Raw genomic sequence first — 24,441 nt, 5'->3', positions numbered from 1 at the left:
CTGGTGCAAAGTTGGGCTGATTGCCCACCAACTAACCATATGAAACTGTTATGGTTAGTCAAAGCAGCTGCAGGAGCCGGTTTCACCGCGAAACGAACCACCTTTCCGTTCTTTTGCAGGTTATTTGTGATGATCAATGAAGCTGCGTTAATGGTAAAAATAATAAGAGTTTGCATCCAGCCAGAATATGACGGGACTGAAATTGTCCCCTGACAAAAAAGTGCCACACTCACAGGTGTTGTAGTTTTTTCTCGAGCGACATTCAGCTCTTAATTTAATTTTTTCGGGTCGGAGAGCTGTTGATGTCATCAACGGGGCAGAAGTGCCGGTGGGTACCAGGCTGCCTGGTGGCGGCCCGGCCGAACCCGTGGTCACGATTGTCGGGCAGACTTTGGAGTCGACCAACAATTAAAATAAAATGGAGGCACCGGCAATGAGCCGTTCCTTTTAACGGCGGACGTGCCACGGTGTCACTCACAGCTTCCCGCAGGGGAAAGCGGCCGGTCACTGGCACCAACTGGCAGCCGAACCGGTCCCGCGGGGCAATTCCGGATTGGGCAATTTCCCGTGGGGGTTGGAAAGAGGGTCACCGCCGGTCAGTGAGGGGTCAGTGCGTGTCCAACAGGGCGGCAGTATGGGTGGCGTGGAAACCTATTCCCGCGCTTCCGGCCCGGGGGCAATTTCAGATGGGTCAGCCCATTCGTCTGCCCCGGTCGGAAAGGCCTATCCACTCCGTTGCTGCCTCTTAGAGGTGGTAATGGGCCTTAAAGAGGGGGGCAATTTTAGCCCCGTGTTCTTTTTAAAAGTTGGCAACCATGGTTAAAGAATATTGTAAGGCTGTAAATCCTCTTTAGATGTGGTTCATCAATAGCTAAAATAATTTAAGGAGTGTAATTTTTTTAATTTATCAAAAGATTTTTTCATTTTAGACAGTAATATAATTTGATATCTTGAATAAATATGGTACAATTTACTGTGATACAGTTCAGTTAATGAAAAGCAAAAATCTCATATCAATTTGCTTCCCCCTCACCCCCATGTATGTAGAAACGCCCTCCTTTCTCCTCTGTTGCCTTATTCTGTAACTTTATTCCCGTGTAGCAGATATCATATCCAATTAACTGTAAAAACCTGATGTTGGTTCCCATATAATCTGTCAAGAAGAGACTCGGCACTTCCACTGATTGGAGCACCAGGCCCATGTGATCCGTGGGCCATTACGCTAGCTTCGAGTACACAGCGTCAGAGAGCGAAGGAGGGTCCCGTCAGGTAAGTTTGTATTCTATTCGGATGCCGGCAGCAAACTCCATAGGGATTCCACCGATCGTAAAATCTTCCCCAATGAAGTCCCTTCTCCTGGAGTACAGAACCTCTGTGACCTCCAGGTTGCAGCAATGGACGGCAGACTGTGAGAGGTTTGCTATGTCACCTGCTCCAGCCTTGAATGATCCGCACAAACTTTCAGGGCCACAGTCACCTTGAGGGCCACTGGCAATGTCGTTGTCGCCCTGCTCTGAGGCCGCAGGCCTGGTTCCAAGAGGTGTCCGCGTTCTGTGACCACCTCCTTGGTGTAACGGAGCCTCCGAACACACTGCTCCTGGCTTAAATGCAGGTAGGAGAAGTGCTCCCAGAAAACCCTCGGTGGGTACGGCCTCCGGCTGAGAGCCCTCCTGCCCGTCCCTCTGCGAACAGCTTGTCTTTGCTAACTCTGCTCTATTTCACTGTCATGCCGCAGCACGAGGGGGGTGGGGGGGGGGACTGTAAGTCGAGCCCCCATGACTGGGAGTGAGTGATGTAGTCAAGAGGCCTTCCAGTCGGAGCCAATGTCTTCCCAACATATAGCTGCACTCCCTGCACACTTTACCAACTTTATAAATATCTTTCAGCAAGCTAGTATTGATATAAACTCTGCAAGAGCCAGTACAAGAGAAAAAAAATCAACTTGCCTGCAATTTGGATGTATTCCTTTAAGTAGCACTTTTGGGGGGTCCCTCATGCAGCTGAGAGTATGATAAGCTGTGCGTGTTTAGAACATTGAATGAAGCAGTGACATCCAAAATGGCAGGTCATGTGTCAACTCAGCACTGCACGCTGACTGATGTCACAATCTGCCTACTCTAACTACTGCCAGTGCACGCATGTCCCACACGTGCTATTGCCCTTCCCAAGCTGGTGACCAGTGCAGGCCGCGCTGGAAGTGGACAGAAGCGAGGTGGCTGCCATTTTTTGCTTCAAACCGGCCACAACAGCCGGCGCTAAACACAAGAATTTCGCAGCCTATGTAATTCTATGCAACAGGACTGACCAACTGATTGGCTGGCACTCTTACCCTCTGGGTTATCGAACATGAACGGCTTGTTCTCCTCCTCATCCATCTTCATGTACTTGTAGAATCCAAACCTGTTGGGAGCGAAAAGACAGAAATGTTAAACAAAACTATGGTCATGGGTTGATTTACAAAGCTTCAGTGGCTTGTGATGGATATTGAATTGTGGAAAAAAAAATATTTAAGGAACAGGTCCCAACAATACACAGTACCAATATAACTGTTTAATTATGGGTAAGTATGAAAGGAGGTTTGATTAGAAGAATATTCCAATTTACTCTCCTGTTTCTCCTCCAAAATATACCCACATAGCTTAATTTAGTCTCAGAACCTTCCATTATTCTATGTCACAGCTGCTACTATGATGTCAAGAGAATCACAGACAGTGATGGGAAATACATCTATCCACCATGTTTCAAAAATTAAATACTCACACCCACAATCTAATTAGCTACCTTGACACTGCCGATTATTAATGAAGCAGCAGTAATGCAAATCATATGCAAGTGGGAAAACGAGAGGTGTGCAAACATATTTAATCATCACACTGTCCCAAGTGAAAATCTCACCTCCGTTATCTGATTGCAAAGTTTAACCTGCACAGTCTTAATCTGCAGAAATGTTTAATTTGGTCCGGAGCCCTTTTCTACCACTTAGCATTTTTGGTTGCGGGGTTTCAAATAAAGGAGAGATTTTGATATCATGTTGTTAAAAGAATTGTGAAATGTGAGCCCCTCAATGTGCTTTATGCATTCTGTACTCTCCAGCCTGTGTAGGATGATCATTGAAAAACAGATTTGGCTGCCACTGTTTGTAAAGTCCAAGGGGATTATTTTGGCCAAAGGGTAAATACAGGTGCTAAATAGCTGCTGTGCTGATAAGAAACACTTTGTTTGAAAGTCCGGATTTAGCACACAACGTTTGGGGTAATTGACGATTATTATAATTTGAGCGTGCCTGCAAGAGCTAACCAGAAACCTGCAGGTACAGCACTCAAGTGTTGAATAGACTCAATTTTCATGGCACTGTATATGTAGCCTGCGCTCACCCACTTCCGCACAGGTGTGGAGTGTGATGGCTAGGGGTTAAATGATGGCGCAAGGAGCAAGAGAGAGGGTGCACAGGTTCCCCGATGTGCCCCATCCCTATCCAGTCTTGAAGAGTTATTTTGGCTGAATACTTTAGGCACTAAAGAGGTAAAGAGGTGGACAAGATAGGGTCTTAAGCCGCAATGTTGGTTTAGCCTGTATTTAGTTCAAGGCGTCATCTTGGTAAAGGAGTTGAAGCCAGCAGGCTCTCCATTGCACCAAGCATTTGGTTTGCCGCACCCAACTGGTGGAGGAGGTAGAGACGAGGAGGGATGTCCGTGGGGGGTTGAAGGAAGTCACAGAGGCAGCTGATGCACCACATGTGGGAAGAGATCACCCGGGAGGTCACAGCCAGGAGCCTTGGCCCCAGAACATGGCTCCAGTGCCACAAGTAATGTAATAACTTGACATGAGTGGTCAAGGTAAGATCTCAACACACAATCACACTTCTCAATAGCTGCACTACTACCACTAGCATCACAACCTCAACAAACTTCATCCACTATCTATCTATACACTGGCATTCATACACCACCGCTCCCACCCCCCTCCCTGCCCCGCTATTGCATCATTCACAGGCACTACTCAAACCTCAGACACCATCTCACCACTCTTCAATCGTATGAGACACCACACACAAATACACCTGCCAGTACACTTATTCACAATCACCACTCTTTCTCTTCCAGGAAAAATTAGCACAGAACAGGCAGCAGCATGACCTGACCAGGGGAGGGGAAGCACCCATATCACTTCCCTTGAGAAGGCAGTGTTGGCCGTGATCGGGAGGAGAGTGAGGGATGCCGTGGCCAGAGGCAGAGCAGGAAGCATCTCGCATAGAGGTGTGTGGCCACTGCTGCTTCCTTGCCAATGGTGAACTATTCCTGATCCCTAATTACCCAAAGCTATCCTCACTCCCAACCTCTATGTGGTCTCATCCCACACATCCTCTGATAGTGGCCACATGCGCTGCACCTTAACCCTTCCAGCATTATCATTGCAGGCTCCCAGCAGCAAGATCCAGTTCACCCCGTGGAGCCGGTTCAGCAAGGGCAACAGCCACCTCTTCCCCAAGAGGAAGAGGAGGAGGAGAGCAAGGACGAATGCACTGCAACAATGGCTACCATTGGCACAGGCACCAGCTGAGAGACTGACACATGTGCAACTTAGAGGCTAGCTTAGAAGAGAGATCCTCACAGTGGGCAGTAATCACGCTGGGTGGAAGGTACACCACAGGTGCCACCTTTCGGTGGGGGTGGGCGAGGGGAACAAGGTCACGTACTGGTACGGATGCAGAGGAGTGAGATGAGGATCTCACAGGGCCAAGCTTCAGAAGAAGGCTGATGGATGTGGGAAACCAAATGCTTGGTGCAATGGCGAGCCTGCTGGCTTCAACTCCTTTACCAAGATGGCACCTTGTGGGCTAAACCAGCATTGCAGCTTAAGACCCCATCTTGTCTACCTCTTTATCTCCTAATCAGCCAAAATAGTACCCTAAGAGTGGATAGGGATGGGGCATGCAGTACAATTATTGCTTGCATTCTGATATTTGTTGCTGATGAAAATCCATTGAACACCTTAATAACCAACAACTTTAGATCATAATACAAAGTAGTCACTGGGGAAAAAGTGGACACATTTATGGGCCTCGGCTTTCCAACATGCCATCCAAATCTCATCAACCTCTTATCGGATCGAGGGCAGGTGCTCCGTGGCATCCCAGCCTTCCTGCCGTTTTCTGTGGCCAATCATGTTGGAAAAGAAACTGTATGTATGTTAAGTTCATGCAAATGACTGCCATTGTATTTAATCCATTTCGCAGTGTTTGGCACAGACATCCAGGGTTCCATGGCGGTTGGGGGAGGCGTTGTGCCATGGCCTTTACAAACAGGCTAGGGGGTATCTTTGTGGCAGAGGGAAGGTCCTCCCGGGGATGCACCCTAATCTGTGGGGGAGAGGGTGGCAGTTGCCCGAGGAGGTGGAAAGTCTGGGCTGTGATGTCTAGATTGCATTTGAGAAATTTACTCACGGCCCAATTAGAAACCAGAGTCTGGTCCCAAAGAGGACAGGTGGCAACTCGAATTACAAAAACCTTTGTGAAGTTATTAAAGGATATCAGATTGCCATGCAGCACAGAAACATTCCAGGTAAGAAATAATACACGGAATATTTTATGTATTTAGAGTAAGGCACATCTGGGTTGCTATTAATGGCATTGATAAACTCCAATTCAGGGGACGAACCCTCAGCTTTGCCTAAAGGCCAAACAATTTCTCCTATCCAAAGCTCCAGAACAGATGCGCGCACCTTTTTGTTTCACTGTTGTCTCGATGTAATGCCACTGATATTTTATTTTTAAACTTTACTCCTGGGTTCTTACTTTTCCAGATACAAGGGGCTCTCCCGGTAGAAACACTTATTTTCTGTTTCCATGTGAGTGAGCCTGGTGAAGTCATTCGGGTAGACGAAGGACAGGTAGACCTGTAGGAGTACACAAACAACATGATAAGTACTGTACTGAACCCTGAGATCAGTCTTGAAAATGATTCCTTCGAATTGCACACATCGTATACCATGTGAAAGGTGAAGCTCTACTTTGAAAAACATTCTGGCCATGAAGATCCACAAGGGTCTCCTGCCGTAACTATGGTGGGAGACTGGCAGAGCCAGCCCAGAAAATGGCCGGGCCCCGTAACTCATTATGAGTGGTCTTTATGGGCTCTCGCCATTATTACAGCAAGAAGAGTGTATCAGAAAATGGGGTCAAAGCAGGGAAAAATGGTAAAATAACAAAATTAAAAGCTCTTTATCTGAATGCACGCAGCTTTCGTAACAAAACAGATGAGTTGACGGCATAAATAGATATAAATGGATATGATCTGATAACCATTACAGAGACGTGGCTGCAAGGTGACCAAGGCTGGGAACTAAATATTCAGGGGTATTTGACAATTCAGAAGGATAGACAGAAAGGAAAAGGAGGTGGGGTAGCTCTGTTAATAAAGGATGAGATCAGTGCAGTCGTGAGAAATGATATTGGCTCAGAAGATCAAGATGTAGAATCAGTTTGGGTGGCGGTAAGGAATAATAAAGGGAAGAAGTAACTGGTGGGCATAATCTATAGATCCCCTAACAGTAGCTACACTGTTGGACAGAGCATAAATCAAGAAATAATGGAGGCTTGTAAAAAAGGAATGGCAATAATCATGGGCGATTTTAATCTTCATATTGATTGGTCAAATCAAATTGGCCAAGGTAGCCTTGAGGAAGAGTTCATAGAGTGTATCTGGGATAGTTTCCTTGAACAATATATTGCGAAACCAACCAGGGAGCAGGCTAACTTAGATCTGGTACTGTGTGATGAGACAGGATTATTAAATGATCTCTTAGTGAAGGATCCTCCATGAAAGAGTGAACATAGCATGGGTTGAATTTCAAATTCATTTGGAGGGTGAGAGAGTTGGATCTCAAACCAAAGTCCTAAGCTTAAATAAAGGAGATTACAAAAGTATGAAGGCAGAGTTGGTTAAAGTGGACTGTGAAAATAGATTGTAAAACGGTTGATGAGCAGTGGCAGACAATTAAGGAGATATTTCATAACTCACAACAAAAATATATTCCAATGAGAAGGAAAGACTTTAAGAGAAGGGATAACCATCTGTGGCTAACTAAGGAAATAAAGTATGATATCAAATTGAAAACAATGGCATACAAAGTGGCCAAGACTAATGGGAGGCCAGAGGATTGGGAAACTTTTAAAAACCAGCAAAGAACGACTAAAAAAATAATAGAGGGAAGATAGATTATGAAAGTAAACTAGCAAGAAATATAAAAACAGATAGTAAGAGTTTCTACAGGTATATAAAGAGGAAGAGAGTGGCTAAAGTAAATGTTGGTCCCTTAGAGGATGAGACTGAGGAATTAATAATGGAGAACAGGGAAATGGCAGAGACTTTGAACAAATATTTTGTATCGGTCTTCAGGTTAAAACACTAAAAACATCCCAAAAATGGATAATCAAGGGGCTTTTGGGAAGGAGGAACTTAAAACAATCACTATCACTAAAGAAGTAGTACTCGGTAAAATAATGAAACGAAAGGCGGACAAGTCCCCTGGACCTGATGGCTTGCATCCTAGGGACTTAAAAGTGGCGGCAGAAATAGTAGATGCATTGGTTGCAATCTACCAAAATTCCCAGTGGTCCCAGTGGATTGGAAAACCACAAATGTAACACCTCTATTTAAAAAAGGAGGCAAATAGAAAGCAGGAAACTATAGACCAGATAGCCTAACATCTGTCATTTGGAAAATGCTGGAGTCCATTATTACGGAAGCAGTAGCAGGACATTTGGAAAAGCCTAATTTAGTCAAGCAGAGTCAGCGTGGTTTTATGAAAGGGAAATCATATTTGACAAATTTGCTGGAGTTCTTTGAGGATGTAACCAGCAGGGTGGTTAAGGGGGAACCAGTGGATGCGGTGTATTTGAATATCCAGAAGGCATTTGATAAGGTTACTACACAAGATGAAAGTTCACCAGGTTGGGGGTAATATATTAGCATGGATAGAGGATTGGCTAATTAACAGAAAACAGAGAGTCGGGATAAATGGGTCATTTTCCAGTTGGCAAACAGTAACTCGTGGGGTGCCACAGGGATCGGTGCTGGGGCCTCAACTATTTACAATCTATATTAATGATTTGGATGAAGGGACTGAGTGTAATGTAGCCAAGTTTGCTGATGATACAAAGATGGATGGGAAAACAAGTTATGAGGAGCACACAAAAAATCTGCAAAGTGATATGTGAGTGGGCAAAAATGTGGCAGATGGAGTATAATGTGGGAAAGTGTGAAGATATCCTCTTTGGCAGAAAAAATAAAAAAACAAGTTATTATTTAAAATTGAGAAAAATTACAAAATGCTGCAGTACAGAGGGACCTGGGGGTCCTTGTGCATGAAACACAAAAAGTTAGTATGCAGATACAGCAAGTAATCAGGAAGGCAAACAGTATGTTGGCCTTTATTGCAAGAGGGATAGAGTATAAAAGCAGGGAAGCCCTGCTACAACTGTACAGGGTATTGGTGAGGCCACATCTGGAGTACTGCATACAATTTTGGTCTCCTTATTTAGGGAGAGATATACTTGCAATGGAGGCAGTTCAGAGAAGGTTCACTAGGTTGATTGCTGAGATGAAGGGGTTGACTTATGAAGAAAGGTTGAGCAGTTTGGGCCTGTTGTCGTTGGAATTCAGAAGAATGAAAGGTGATCTTATTGGGATATATAGGATAATGAGGGGGCTCGACAAGGTAGATGCAGAGAGGATGTTTCCACTCATGGGGGAATCTAGAACGAGGGGGCATAGTTTTAGAATAAGGAGTCGTCCATTTAAAACTGAATGAGGAGGAATTTCTTCTCTCAGAGGGTTGTAAATCTGTGGAATTCTCTAGAATTCCCGAGAGAGCTGTGGAGGCTGGGTCATTGAATATATTTAAGGCGGAGATAGACAGATTTTTGAGCGATATGGGAGTAAAGGGTTTTGGGGAGCGGGCAGGGAAGTGGAGCTGAGTCCATGATCAGATCAGCCATGATATTATTGAATGGCGGAGCACGGTCGAGGGGCCAAATAGCCTACTTCTGCTCCTAAGTCTTATGTCCTTATGTTCCTATAAGACCAGAAGAAACTCTGGGAAATTTTAGGGCCATTTTCTCTTTTAAATATATTTCTAATTGGACCATTCTTATAATTGATTTCACTATTATAATTTAAAGGGCTATGACTTTTTTCTTTCAACTCTCCTGCCTCTGTTCCTAAAAGTCCACACAACAATAACAATTTTCCTTTATATAGGAAGAAAGAACTTGCATTTGTATAGCGTATTTCACGACCTTAGGATGTCCCAAAGCGCTTTGCAGCCAATTAAGTATTTTTTGAAGTGTAGGCATAATTGTAGCGTAGGAAATGCAACAGCCAATTGGCACACCGCAAGGCTGCACAAATAGTAATGAAATAAATGACCAGACAATCTCTTTTTAGGGATGTTGGTTGAGGGATAAATACTGGCCAGGACATCGGGGAGAACTCCCTTGCTCTTCTTCGAAGAGTGCCATGGATCTTTTACGTCCACCTGTGAGGGTAGATGGGGCCTCAGTGTTAACATCTCATCCAAAAGTCAGCATCTCCGACTGTGCAGCATTCCATCAGTACTGAACTGAAATATCAGCCTAGGTTATGTTCTCAAGTCTCTGGAGTGGAACTTGAACCCACAACCATCTGACTCAGAGGCGAGTATGTTAAAACTTTCCACGGCACTCAGTTCCAATTCCCCTAATGATTTACACATGTTGACACTTATGACTCTCGAATTTGAGGAGTCGGAGCTTCCCTTCTTGGCTCCTTCATAATGACTGCCTTCATTCATAGAGTGAGAGCTCACACTTATGAAGAACCACTTGAGAATTTAGGGCTTTTAAAAAAAAACTTGAGCTGGAAGGATTGAGGTTACCTGATAGAGGTCTTCAAGACCACGAAGGGTTACGATAAATTAAAATAGCCATAGATTGTTTCCATTGGTCTGCGAGGGGGCTAAAATTCAACATCATCAAAAAATAATTAAGCAGGTGGTTAGAAAAAAATACATACACAGTGGGTGGTTAGAATGTAGAATGCCCTGGCACAAACTGTTGTTGCAGCAAACCCCATAAGTTCTTTAAAAAAGGAATTAGATAGTTTCTTGAAAAAGAGGAATACTAAGAAGCATGGAGAGTGAGCAGGAGACTAGGATTTAGTTAGGCGGCTCACATCGAGAAAAATACCAACACGGACTTGATGGGCCGAACAGCTGTGTCATATATTTTATAATGCTTACTCAATCCATCCATCAGAAAACTAAGTCTCTGTTCCTGTCAAAATCACTCAATCTTTTGGGGGCCTTTCTTTAATACTCTGGACCAAAAGAAAGGAAGCATTTTCAAATGATTATTTAGGTCTTGTTAAAGCAGTAACATATGAGGGCCATACCCTTATGTTATGAATTCCGATCTGCTGCAAGATTTCCACTCAGGTTCAGTGGTGTCAGTCGCTCAGTGGTCTGGTTGTCTGTTTCTTCACAAGTACCTTGTATCTGCTAGTGCAGTGGTGAGATCCAGGAGTGTGACAATGTAACTCCCTTGTGATCTGCACTGGCGCTCCATGTACACTTGTAAAGGAGCACTTGTACGCCTGAATCAGCCAGAACAGTGCTGATAACACTCCGCCCACACACCCCAGAGGCCGGGTTAGAAGCTGGGGCCGAGCATCGTGGCTGCTTCCCATTTTCCGCTTGGATTCGCCTCGCTGCATCCCCCAGGCACTGGTTAGACCATGTAAAGGAGCACTTGAATCTCTCCAAAGATGAAACGAGTTAGCACTGGGTGAGATATCATTTGATCTATTTCTTAAGCTGCTTTATTCCACAATAGACAAAACATAGAGAACACTGAGGACGATGAAACTCACTTGGTAAATTAATTTTAACTTCTGTTTGTAAAATGTTACAAAAACAAAGTGGACTACCCGTTTGAGAGGATTCTTATTTAGTGTAGAAAGATAGGTTTGCTCTGCTATCGGTCCTATCAACAGTGCAGAGGTTTTTCCTCCCTCGCAACCTCTCTGTTGCCTTGACAACTTTTGCAGTCTTTCTGTTGCTTTACTGAGTTCCTGATGCCTGAATTGGTTTTTAAAATGCCTCTTCAAAGACAAGCAGAAACCAAAGAAATATGTGAATACCAAAGTGCTGGATGTTTCTTGAGTGACGAGACATTGCTAACAAATAGCAGAGTGTCCATTGACATCACTATGTCAGCTAATGATTGGAGGTGGGGCGCAACTTAGAGCAGGACTCAAAGTCCATTTACTTAGCAAATAGAATCTATTTAAACAGCGCACAAAAGCAAACAGTCTACACAGTCTATTTAAAAAGAGTTTCTACCAAATACACCAAATAGAACTCATAACCGAAACTATAACAACTTCTTCCGATAAAAACAGGGTGATTTTTTAGAGCAAAATGTGATGAGTGGAAGATCGTTACATCATCATCATCATCATCATAGGCAGTCCCTCGGAATCGAAGAAGACTTGCTTCCACTCTGAAAGTGAGTTCTCCATGTTAACTAGTTACATAATGCAAATTATGTGCATAAAATCAATCCAGTCATTTACAGCAGTGCTGTCTCCAGGCTTGATTGATGGGGGAATTATCCAATCATCCCCATTCTAGCTGGGAATGGTGATGTCACTCTATGTTTGGATATTCTTCAAAACATGAAAAAACAACTGCTACTTGGATTGACAGCTCAACATGGGACTTTCAGGAGCAACCAATCACTTTTGGGCAAAGCCTTTGCTCAAAAGACATTTCTAAACAGCTCACATCAGGGTCCTGTTTGTAGAACGAAATGGCCACGGAATCCTAGATTGATTTTGGCCACTGTACCATTGAGAGGCAACAATGATTATTTAAGGCATCGGGGATTTAAACCATGAGGAAAAGTTAACATTGGAATTGTTTTCTTTGAAAACACAGAGAGCTGGAGGTGACCTAATTACAGCTTTCAAAATTATGATGGCAATGCACAAAACTAAATGGGCAAAATGTTAACTATGTTTCCATGAATTAAACATCAGATTAGGAGTAAGAAGGAAAGTCAGGTGAAAACTGAGTTGTGAAATAATTTACAAAGGACGTTGAAGCAAACAGTATGGGCTCAATTTTCCCCCAGTGATTTGCGCCATTTTTTTGAGCAGGTGGCTTTTTTTGGCCTAAGTTGAAAAAACACAGTTTCCCTGATCAATTTGCACCAGCGTAACTCAGTTAATTACGATTTTTTTAGGTAACTTTTTTTTCAGCCAAAAGGGGCGTAAACTGCCACCCGCACCAATTCTGGCCGTTTAGGCAAGTTTGGCCAGCTGAGAGTTACTCCAGTTCTGCTTAGGCCAGCGTATATGTTCTCTGCAGATAAACCTTCTGGAGAGTTAAAGAAATTGACGCAGGTAAGAAAATTGGCGCTGGTAAGTGCAGCAGATGTCCAGACAGCAGCAGCAGGAAAGGTAAGAAGGGGGGAGAGAGAGGTGGAGGGAGAGAGGGGTGGAGGGAGAGAGGGGGTGGAGGGAGAGAGGGGGTGGAGGGAGAGGGGGGGTGGAGTAAGCCTTTCGGGTGTAGGGTGTAGTTAGGTGCAGGGACCGGGAGGGAGGAGGCCATTCAGCCTGGGATAGGGGTGGGGGAGCAGACTGGGAGGCCACTTGGCATGGGATAGGGGCGTTGGAGTGGACTGGCAAGGCACTTGGGGCCAGGTCGAGCGGGGAATCGGACCGGCAAGCCCTTCGGCCAGGGCTAGGGATGGGGGAGCGGGACCAGGACCTGCAGGGCACTCGGGGCTGGGGGGGGAGTGGGACTGGCAAGGCATTTGGGGCAGGCGGGGTGGGGGTGGGAGAGCTGAAGCTGGACTGGCACTGGCAAGGGGCTCGTGGCGGGCTAGTGAAGCAGACCGACAAGCCCTTCGGCCAGGGCTAGGGGCAGAGGAGCGAGACCGGCTTTAATAATTGGAGGTAAATTGCTGCAATATATTTTAAAGTGTTTTTAAGTTGATGCAATGCCTTTTAATGTGTTGGGAACTGGCTGTATACTTCACTTTGCAGCCTCAGCTCGTATTGTGTCCCTGGTTACCGTGGCAACCTGATCTTTTTGGCGCAGATCAAGGCTCCACCCCCCCCAAAACGAAAGGACAGGTTAGGCCATGCCAAAATGAAGAAATCCAACGAGGAAACTTAGAACAATTTTTTTGGGCCCCAAAAAAAACAGGCGGAACTCTTCAAGTCCGCCAAAAAAAAGCTCTGGGGAAAATTGAGTCCTACAAATGGGTTCAAGAGATAATTAGATGTGTTGTGGAGAGAGATGGTTGAAGGAAATGCTAAGGCAGGCAGGTGCAGCGAATCTACAAAAAAAGGTGTGTGGTTTTTTTGGGCTGAATGGCCTATTCCTAAAATTGTTTATAAACAGGCGCACTTCATATTTGAATTAACACGACAAACCCAGCATGCAACTATAGTAACCATTGATATGGCCTGGATTTCGAGGTGGTAATGATGCCGAAACTGTCAAAGTTCACCGTCGTTACCCCTCTGAAACCGACAGCAACTTCAGGATTTAGCGCGTGCGCAGATAAATGCGAACATCCAGAACTTGCGGTCAGGCATTCCCTGCTCCGCCACAGGTTGCACTTTGCAATTCCCCAGAGCCAGAAAACAGTTCACATCACTTATAAGGTTGCAAACCTGCCCTTTTATGATGGAATATCGCAGTCAAAACTCTTCTAAAACCTGAAGCCTTGTTGAAAAAGGTGTAACTGGGTTTTTAACAGCACACTGACTGCTGAACAACTGATCTGGCCATGAGAAACTAATTTTATATCTGTGGAATGTCACATTTTTCTATTAATATGATTAAAAATTACAAGTTTTTAATATGGTATATATTTTTAAAGTTTGTTTATGGTATTTCAGCATCTACCTTAATCATAAATAAAGATGGTCCAATCTTTATTTCGCTATCTGTAAAATTTATAAACAGTAAATTAGAAAATAATGTGTTTTTAAATTGATGCAATGTGTTTTAATATGTTTTTAAGTTTGATGCAATGTGTTTTTAAGTTGATGCAATATGTTTTAATGTGTTTTTAAGTTGATGCAATATCTTTTAATGTGTTGCCGTATGTTTCACTTTGCAGCCTCAGCTCTCATTGTGTCCCTGGTTACCGTGGCAACCCGATCTTTTTGGCGCAGATCAAGGCTCCAGCCCCAAAACTAAAGGACAGGTTAGGCCACGCCAAAATTAAAAATGAGAAATTAACAAGTGACTGCAATACCCAATGACAGCAACAACTTGCATGTAATGTAGTAAAACGTCCCAAGGTGCTTCACAGGAGTGTAACCAGACTAAAATTGACACCGAGCTAAAATCTAGTGGACAGGTGCTAAAAATAATTAAAAAGGCTAATGGAATGTTGGCCGTTATCTCGAGGGCTGGAATACAAAGGGATGGAGGTTATGTTCCTGCTGTACAGAGCTCTGGTTAGATCCCTGTGCTGCATTCAGTTCTGGGCAGCGCACCTCAGGCCTTAGAGGGGGTGCAGGACACATTCACCAGAATGAAAGCAGGGCGAAAAGGGTTACATGATGAGGACAGGTTGCACAGACTCGGTTTGCATTCCCTTCACTGTAGGCAATTAAGGGGTGATCTAATTGAGGCATTTAAGATGATGAAAAGATTTGATAGGGTAGATAGAGAGAAATTATTTACTCTGGTGGGGGAGTCCAGAACAATGGTGCATAACCATAAATTTAGAGCTAGGTTATTCAGGGGCAATGTCAGAAAGCCTTTCTTCACACAAAGGGAACTGGAAATCTGACGAGGCTTGGATAATGAAAAATTCAAAACTGAGATTGCTAGGTTTTTGTTAGGCAAGGATATTAAGGGATATGGAACCAAGATGGGTAGATGGAGTTAAGATACAGATCAGCCATGACATAATTGAATGCCGGCGTGAGGGGCTGAATGGCCTACTCCTGTTCCTATGTTCATTCCTATGTTCCTAGAAGGAGACATTAGGACAGGTGACCAAAAACTTGCTCAGAGAGGTAGGCTTTAAGGTGCACCTTAATGGAGGGGCGGAGAGATTTAGGGAGGGAATTCGAGAGCTTAGGACCTAGACAGCTGAAGGCATGGCCACCAATGGTGCGGCAAAGGAAGTCATGGATGCACAAGAGGCCAGAACTGGAGGAAGCAGAATTCTAGTGGGGTGTTGGTTGTTCCACCATTACATTGCAACTAGTATAGACGAGCATTCCTCTTGTGCCAAACTTTGGCAATTGTAATTCTAACCAGATCACAAACAATGATGTAATAAGACATACTTGGAGTGAAGTTCAGTGCTTTTTATGAATTTTCCTTTCTTGTTCCTACAATGTTGCAAATACATGCTCTTCTCATCTGCACGCCTCCACTCTATTGAAACAAAAACTCACCATACTGTCTCCTTCCCAAAAACCATTCTTTCTAAGGACCTCAAAATTCTGGGACTCCTTCAGTACACCCTTTTTCTTGCAATGCACTGATTTTTTTAAATAATGCAATTTGCTGTCGACTCCTTGATTGAATTTCTCTTTCACTGTTTTTTAACCTTGGTGGCGTCCAACCTTCAGGTGTCATTTCACGCAAGTTTTTCAAGAGATAAAGGAATGAGGTCCCTGTGGAATGTCCATTTCAGACTGCTCAGGTATCCACGCGAGCAGCTGCTGTCACGCTATAATAACGCAGCAGTCGCCGTAAGAATTCAGAACCCCCAGTCCAATCACTTTTTATGGCACAAAGTAGTGCCATGATTTTGAAAGGTTGCATTAATTATGAGGAGTAATTTGGCTTCATTACCCCTTTAACAGCACACTGCCAGAGGGGGGCAGTGATGACTGTAACATGGGGAATAAATTAGTTATGTCTTCAATGGCATTGAACACCACTCCGACTGCAGTGATTATTCCCCCAGGCCTTGCAGTAAAGCTCCAGCACTCTGTCACCATTTAAAATAAGGTAACATAATTAGTTAAATGGAGAAGCAGTCGAAGATTTGAATATATTAGAAAAAATTGAAGTGTTGCTGTCGGGAGAATATACCAGCTGGGTCCCCCGAAGCTGCATCAAGGAGAGGGATGTAACACTTTGCTAGACTCAATTCATTTTTAGTATTCGCTTTTGTCCAAAGGAGCTACCTGACGGAATAAATTATGAACGACACATTTTTATAATCTTCGCTCATTGTATAGCCAAAGATCCAGGAGATTTCGGCCATGCTTTCAATTTGTGCCAGTGGTATAAACATACTTTTTAAAAACAGTAAAACTGATGTATACATAGAGCTAGAATTACTAGTGATGTGTTGTGATATAGTGCACCTATGCATAGTTTGTTTTACGGTACAAGAATTTTAAAATATGGCAAATGCTTACCTTAGGAACAAAAATAAGAGCTCAATTGCTGGCATGGTCTGCCATGCTCATACATGGGGAAAGCTGAGCAATTTAAAACCATAGTTCACAAGTTTGATACTAGATTCACAGGTCAATTAGAGGTCTTACTTTTCTTACACAGTTTTGTTTGCATGAAACTCCCAAAGTCCAAGCGATGTCGAACTGAGGAAGTGCTGCACTGTCAGAGGTGCCGGCCTTCAGATGACACATTAACCTGAAGCCCCGTTTGCCCTCTCAGATGGACGTAAAATATCCCATAGCATTATTTCGAAGAAGTGTCCTGTCCAATATTTATCCCTCAACCAACAGATGATCTGGTCATTATCACATTGCGGTTTACGGGGCCTTGCTGTGTGCAAATAAGCTGCTGCATTTCCTGCATTACAACAGTAACTACAAAAGTACTTCATTGGCTGTAAAGTGCTTTGGGATATCCTGAGGTTGTGAAAGGTGCCGTATAAATGCAAGTCTTTCTTTGTGTAATAGGGGCACAGCATGAAAATGTGGGCCACTCACCCCACCACACCACAGCATTACAGGCACTGAACAGCACACAATGATCCATAGCTTTTAATGGAAAGAAAGGCTTGCATTTATATAGCACCTTACCCCTATAGACCTGAATTTCCTTCGCTGGACTCCTGCTAAAATGTTGGTAGGAGTTCCAGCAGAATTCGCTGGAACACAGAAGGGGCATAGCTGTTCCGGATCCTTGGTAATTCTGGGATTTCCTGGCATGCTTTATAAGGAGTGGAAGCTCCACCCACCTTCTACCAGGCTAATGATGTCAGGGGCGATTCCCCAGAGGTGGAGCCTCCCTATACTGGGAGCTCCCCAGCATTGCCAGGACCCAGAATGTTACTGGAGGACGGTACATCAGATGTGGTGTGGCATATCGGCCTGCGCAAGTGGGCCTTGGGGAGGTGGGGGGGGGGGGGGTGATGGTGGCACTATGGGTCCCATAGGGAGGGGCCTGAGCAATCACTACAATGACAGGCAGACAGCAGATTTTAAGTCTGCATGGGGCACTGGAGATGTGCCTGAAATGGCGCAAGCAACCATTGGCCTCGTCTAACTGAGGTAGCCTCCCACTGACCCCGCAAATTCTGGAGGACACCAGTCAGTACATTCCCAGCGATTACGCTGCGAGCACATCCTATGTATTCTTGTGGTCATTTCCTTATCCACCGCAGGTAGAGAAATAAATTGTTTAGTTCCCCAAGATATACCACAGTAGCAGCAATAAAAAACCTGTACATGCATCATGGGGAGAAGACGCTTCCACTTTTTCAGTATGAATTGCATTTTTGACCCTGCCCATGTTTGCATTTTTGTAGATCTTACATTTTCCTCACGACACATGCATTTCTCTCTCCCTCTTCCTCATTCACACACACACACACAATTATGCACCGATGTGGTTAAAATAACTATTTTTATACAGCTACATCAATGTTAGACCATCCCTGACAGCTCGAAATGAAAGCAGCAAACTGTTTAGAAAATAGGCATTTTCTGAGGAATAATAAGTCACAGCTAATAGTGTGAACATTTATATCTATCTGACCCGTGTTGCATAAACTAAAGCACACACACCAGGTAATGGCTCCATATTTTAACAATTTTTCAAAATATAGCTTTAAATATTCATATTATGCCTTTAAAGTCTTTCCATGTTTCCTTCATGGATTAATGCATAAAATGCAATGTTTTGACCAAAAGTACAAATTGTGATTTATTTCAAGAACAGCACCTTGTTACAACATCAAATAAGCAATCTCTACCATCTGTTTAGGATACAGATTTTTATAATGGGGACCAAGAAATATAAAGCTGAAGAAAAGATTTAATTAATTTGTATCTTTCGACCTTGCTTATCAAATACCTCAGATACAGTATTTGCTGTTATGAAGAGGTTCTCCTTAACTAAATATATGCAAATTCTGCACATTTATTCAGAAACCCTTACCGCTCCAAATTTGCATAATGGAACAGAGCTTCCAGAATTTGTCACCCTACTACATTTGATAAAGAAGAAAACTCCTGAATATTGTAGTTTACATTGATTTTCTGTAAAAATTACCTCCGATAAAATTTCAAAGTGCATCCTCTGCTTTGTTTTGATGTTGCTATAAAAAAACAAAATCAATTTAAAATGACCCTAACTCATTCCTTGGAAGGCTAAGGGTATTTTGGACACATTGCAGGCATCATTGGGGAATCCTAGACACAAAGTATTCATACGTCCTAATTTCACCAGATGTGTTGAGTTAAAACTGGAACCAGTTTGAACAAAGATCTGACCTAAAATTGTAGAATGGTAGACTAATGAACGTTGGATAGATAAGGTTAACAACCCAAGAAGATTAAGTTGACTGACACCTTGGAAATGGATCCATGTGATTGGATTCATCATCTTTTTTGGCCATGAATAGACATTCGCAAAAGTGGAAGTTTCTTGCTATCTTCTTGGTGGTATTTCAGGTAATGCTTGGCCTGCCCAAATCTTGAGAGGATTAAGAGATAGTTATTTGATGGATTAGCAAATTTAAGGAAGCTGTAAAGAAGCAGGTCTTTGAAGAACAGGGAAAGCATTAAAAATGGAAGTTGGAAGGCTCAGAAAGGTTAAGTGCTTAATTGAAGTATTTCTACAAAGTATATTGCAACTGTTAGGTTAATAGCTTAAGTCTCTGAGCACTGAGAGAAAAGCACAGTATAACCGTACACAGTAATAATATATTCGGAAGAATTTACATTTATATAGCACCTTATCATGTCCTCATGTTGTCTCAAAGTGCATCACATCCAATTAATTTATGAAGTGCAGTCATTGTTATAATGGGAGGCAAACACAGCAGCCAATTTGGGCACAGAAAGGTCCCACAAACAGCAACAAAATAAACGATCAGTTAATCTGTTTTCTTGTGGTTTTGATTGAGGTAAGAATATCAGTCAGTACACCATGAGAACTCTTTGCTCAAATTGCATTCTTATACAGTCACCTGAGAGGGTAGAGGTGACCTCAGTTGAATGCATCCACAAACCTGCTTGGTCCTAGTTTAATTGCCAGGATCCACTGGCTGGTGACCTCTGGTCAGGAGGAGGTTAGCTCAATGGATCAACGGACATGATCTTTACAGCGCGACAACTGCAAGAGAAATGCAGGGAACAGCACCATCCCTTGTACATGGCCTTCTTTGACCTTACAAAGGCCTTTGACACTGTTAGCCACGAGGGAATATGAAGGGTCCTCCACTGATTCGGCTGCCCCCAAAAGTTTGTTGCCATCCTCCGCCTGCTCCACGACGGCATGCAAGCCGTGATCCTGACCAACAGATCCACCATAGACCCAATCAATGTCCGAACTGGGGTCAAGCAGGGCTGTGTCATCGCGCCAACCCTCTTCTCGATCTTCCTCACTGCAATGCTCCACCTCATGCTCAACAAGCTCCCAGCTGGAGTAGAACTAAACTATAGAACCAATGGGAACCTTCGTCGCCTCCAGGCCAGATCCAAGACCATCCCATCCTCCGTCATCGAACTGCAGTACGCGGACGATGCTTGCATCTGCGCACATTCAGAGGCTGAACTCCAAGTCATCGTCAACATCTTCACCGAGGCATACAAAAGCATGGGCCTTACACTAAACATCTGTAAGAGAAAGGTCCTCCACCAACCTGATCCCACTACACAGAACTGCCCCTCAGTCATCCAAGGCGCAGCCCCGGACAAGGTAGACCACTTTCCATACCTCGGGAGCCTATTATCAGTAAGGGCAGACATCGACGACGAGGTTCAATACTGCCTCCAGTGCGCCAGCGCAGCCTTCGGCCGCCTGAGGAAGAGAGTGTACGAAAATCAGGCCCTCAAATCTGGCACCAAGCTTAAATTTTACAGGGCAGTAGTGATACCCACCCTCCTGTGTGGCTCAGAAACGTGGGCCATATACAGTAGACACTTCAAATCGCTGGAGAAATACCACCAACGATGCCTCTGCAAGATTCTGTAAATCCCCTGGGAGGACAGACACACCAACGTCTGTATATTGTGCGCATCGGCCCCCATTATAAAGAGGTGAAGAACAGGTTTAGAATTTAAAAATCTTCAGGGGTCCAGTTTGAATCTCAGGCCTGGACCCAACATGAACTGACTCCACCATTCAGCTCAATGGTATCTCTGCTTTCTGTGCACTGATCAGCTGAACCTGGAAGTCCTCTCCCCTGGCCACATCCCCTCTCGTCACAGAAACTGCCGGCACCTTTCCACCAGAATTACACAAGTGTTGTACTGCAAGGACCATGGATTTTCAACCCCAAAGTCTCCTCTGAAGGATGACACCGCCAACAATGCAACACTCCCTAGTGCTGGACAAATGTGAACGACTACATTATGCACTCAAGTTCATAGTGTGGCTTGAACTCACAACCTGCTGACTTCGGGGGTGAGGGTGATTTAAAATGAGGCAGGCAGGCACCTGTGGGGGTGGGGAGGGGGGTGACGGGGGGGGAAGGGAGGCATATTAAGCCAAGATGAGAAGAAAATGATGATCACAGAAGCCAATGACCATCAAGGATAACACATTGCCACCGAGGTGATGCTGAACAATGCAAAGGGAGACAGAACCCCCCCACCTCACCCAACACCACAGTGGTCAATCTATTACAATGGAGGAGCTTATGGGGCAGAAATTGCCCCTTTCCTTAAGGCCTGTTACCACTGAAAATCGGCGGCCACGCTGCGGAGTGGAGGCCGACTTTTTGTGGAATGGCCGCCGCTAGCCCAATTGCCCTCCCGAGTTTTCCTGGCGGTGCTCCGATTCTCCCCCTTACCGCTCCGGTGCTGCCGATCGCTGTTAAGCACATCATCACCGTGCGCACTGCCGATCTAACTCCCCGACGGCAACATTCCCCTCGGAAAATCTTCGGCCCGTCTGGCGGTGCCAAAACAAGCTTTTCCCCGGTGGTCCAGTGAGGCTGAGGCCTTCTGAAATGGCGGCGCGGCTTCCCTTAAAGGGGAGGATGCAGTGTTGCTGTCGCCATGTCTTTTTTTGTCAGCCAACTGCCATGTCGGCCCAACAATTACGCCCCCGGGTTCGGCTGGGCCGCCAGCAGGCAGCCTGGCACCCCCAGTGGGCCAGTTTAAAAATCACAAAGGCTCTCCCCTTTAAGTGAAGGGGAGAGCCGCGGTGACGTGGTGCCACGATGACATCATCGCGGCGGTGACTCTGCACCCGCCCCCAACTTCCGCCTCTCAGTTGCTGTCACCGCCGTGTCTTTGCCCCTTGGATGTTGTCACTTACACCGACTTCCGGATCAAAACAAAAAAATACAAAGAGCAGAGTTCCCGAAAGACTCAACCTGAACCGCAGCTACAGTTTAAAAACCACCAAAACGGAGTGGGAGCTCCCAGTTTCGGGCGGGGGGGGGTGCAATTTGTACCCCATATATTACGCCCACTTTGCAAAAGGACAGCCTCAATACAGAAACATGTCAGTCTTACACTGAATGCAAGCTGTCAACTTGACCTGGCAGTAATGCAATCTAACAATTAAGTAATAATTAGCACTAAGCAAAACCCAGCTACTATTGTGAGATATTGTGACCTCTGACCTAGGATCATTTACATTCCTCTGATTGATATTAAATCCTGCCTTTTTTTTTGAGTGTTACTGTGTTAATGCTAGCAATAGCCCAACTAAAATAAATGGGTTAGTACCTCTGATAAAATAATGCCGAGCAGAAAGCTCAAGCTTGATTATCCAGTTACACTGCTGTAATCCTTAATACTTAAGCTTGTGATGGTGTTAACTGTATCATAGATACTGTTACTGCTAAATAAAGCAGTGCTGGTTAATGCACCTCTATGTCGAACTCCAATGATGACTCTGGCAAATATGAGTAAGTTTCATTTCAGCTTGTCCTGCTGTAATTGATTTGGCTTGGTTAGCTATTGATATTATTTGGATTACGATACATTGAACAGTGAGCCAATTTAGACAAATTTTATTTTTATATAAAACTCTAGACATAAATGGTAAATCCCAATCTAATTTTCCGATGTGTACATGATAAGAAATGTAGATGATACAGATTATATATCAGCATTGTACACACAGTCGATCTCCAACAGAACCGGCCCAGAGCAGAAAAAGATAGGCTCCCATGGAGCACAACTCCAACAGCATTCCTTTTGAGGAATGGGCTACAAGTACAGGCTGCAAAACCTCAGGGCTTCCTATTGCATTGGTCCCACCATTTCTTCCAGAGGTTTTTACTGAGGTCCAGCTCATAATTCTGCCTTCCAGTGATACCGCATCAGTCAGCAAGTAGCAAACAGGAATGAAAACCACCAATCCCGAAGTTGAAAAAAACAACAGGCCAGATTGTGCTATCAAAATAACGGTGAGGCGAACAGTGCTCGCTGCGATTAAGCGTAAATGGGAGAGGAACTTCAGGAGAGTGGCAGATGTTGGGTTAAATGCCAATTACCAAAAGTTGCTGTCCAAATTGCACCACTCTGCCATTGGCTTTACAAAAACGGCATTTCTTAGTCTGCCTCACCATTGAAATGCCTTGAACGTCAGGAAGTTACTGTACTTGGATGTTGCTGATGATATGCTGTAAACACGCCACAGAAAATTAAGTCTTGTTGTTACAAGTGCAAGTAGCCTTTTAATGGTGTGATAACTGTTAATTACTGCCAATCAACCTCTCTGGCACTGAAAATTAACTATTAAAAGTATGGAGTCAAATTCCTTCAGGTATTAATTGTTGTTGGAGGTTTAAAAAGTCAAACTTAAAATGTTCTTTTATAATTACTTTTCCTTTCTGTCTTTTTTCTCTCTATCTTAATCCAATTTTGTTTTCCCTCACTTTATTTCTCTTTCTGTACCTGATTTGGCATTGAATTCACACACTCTAATTTACACTTCTCCGTTGTTCATCTGTATATTTCTCAATCGTTCAAACTGATTGGTTAAGGAGATACACAGTTGCTTTCCCTGTTCACTCAGATTCCTCAAACTTGACGGCAACACCAAGATCGTCAACTATGTCTGATCCATTCACCTTGGATGAATGAAACGCAGCCCTGTCGACAACCAAATCTGGAAAAGCTGCTGGTCCAGATGGTGTTTACGCAGAATTCTTAAAAGCGAAGAGATGGTGGACCTCCTTCTTCTCTGAGGTTCGAGCAACTGGTAAAATTCTACCTATTTGGAGGGGGACTAAAATAATTGCCCTCCTGAAGCAGGGGAAGAATGCTTGTGAGGCCTCCAGCTTCTGTACGGTCTCCTTAATTTGTACTTGTTATAAAGTTCTGGAGAGGCTACTACTCCACAGACCAGCCCCCATCATTGAACCAACCTTCCCTACAGAGCAAGCAGGCTTCCGGAGTGGCCATAAATGCTGCGACCAAGTGGTAGCTTTAATAAGGCACATCGAAGCAGGCTTCCAATGCCAGCTCAAGACTGCCGTAGCATCATGGACCTGTCAGCGGCACAGGACACAGTGTGGAAGCAGGGACTGCTTTTCAAGCTCTCCACCATTTTACCCTGCAGAACAACGGTCCATCTCCTCAACCGACGTTTCTGTATATACTCTGGCACCCAGAAGAGATGTAGGACATTGAACAATGGACTCTCGCAGGGTTCTGTCCTGGCACCCATGTTAATCAATGTTTACACCAGTGATCTGCCCGAGACAGAGTCCCGCAAGCTCGTATACGCTGATAACATGACCTTAGCCACGCATAACATGAATCTGTCCATCACCGAAGAGACCCTGACCAGTGATTTACAGAGGATGGAGGCCTACTTCTGCCGATGGCGGCTCTGGCCAAACCCACAAAAGATCGTCACCTCGACATTCCACCTCAACACCCATTAAGCAAACCAAGCTTTGAAAGTCTCCTTTTGCGGCGCAGAGGTAAACCATGCCAAAAAACTCTCCTATTTAGGAGTCTCGTTCGA

General features: G+C 44.3%; 1 protein-coding gene across 1 annotated transcript in view; it reads right to left on the bottom strand.

The window, feature by feature from the left end:
* Positions 1-24,441, bottom strand: part of LOC139279435 (N-acetyl-beta-glucosaminyl-glycoprotein 4-beta-N-acetylgalactosaminyltransferase 1-like) — a 980,786-nt gene that overhangs the window by 106,842 nt on the left and 849,503 nt on the right. Inside the window, exons 12-13 of the mRNA XM_070898559.1 lie at positions 5,795-5,895; positions 2,330-2,400 (exon numbers count right to left, since the gene is read on the bottom strand). Coding sequence (XP_070754660.1) covers positions 2,330-2,400; positions 5,795-5,895 — 172 coding nt within the window. The remainder of the gene's footprint in view (positions 1-2,329; positions 2,401-5,794; positions 5,896-24,441) is intronic.

The sequence above is a fragment of the Pristiophorus japonicus genome, chromosome 14 (assembly GCF_044704955.1).
Source record: "Pristiophorus japonicus isolate sPriJap1 chromosome 14, sPriJap1.hap1, whole genome shotgun sequence".
Lineage (NCBI taxonomy): Eukaryota > Metazoa > Chordata > Chondrichthyes > Pristiophoridae > Pristiophorus > Pristiophorus japonicus.
The sequence above is the reverse complement of the archived record's forward strand: the minus strand, read 5'-3'. Positions and strand labels throughout refer to the sequence as shown.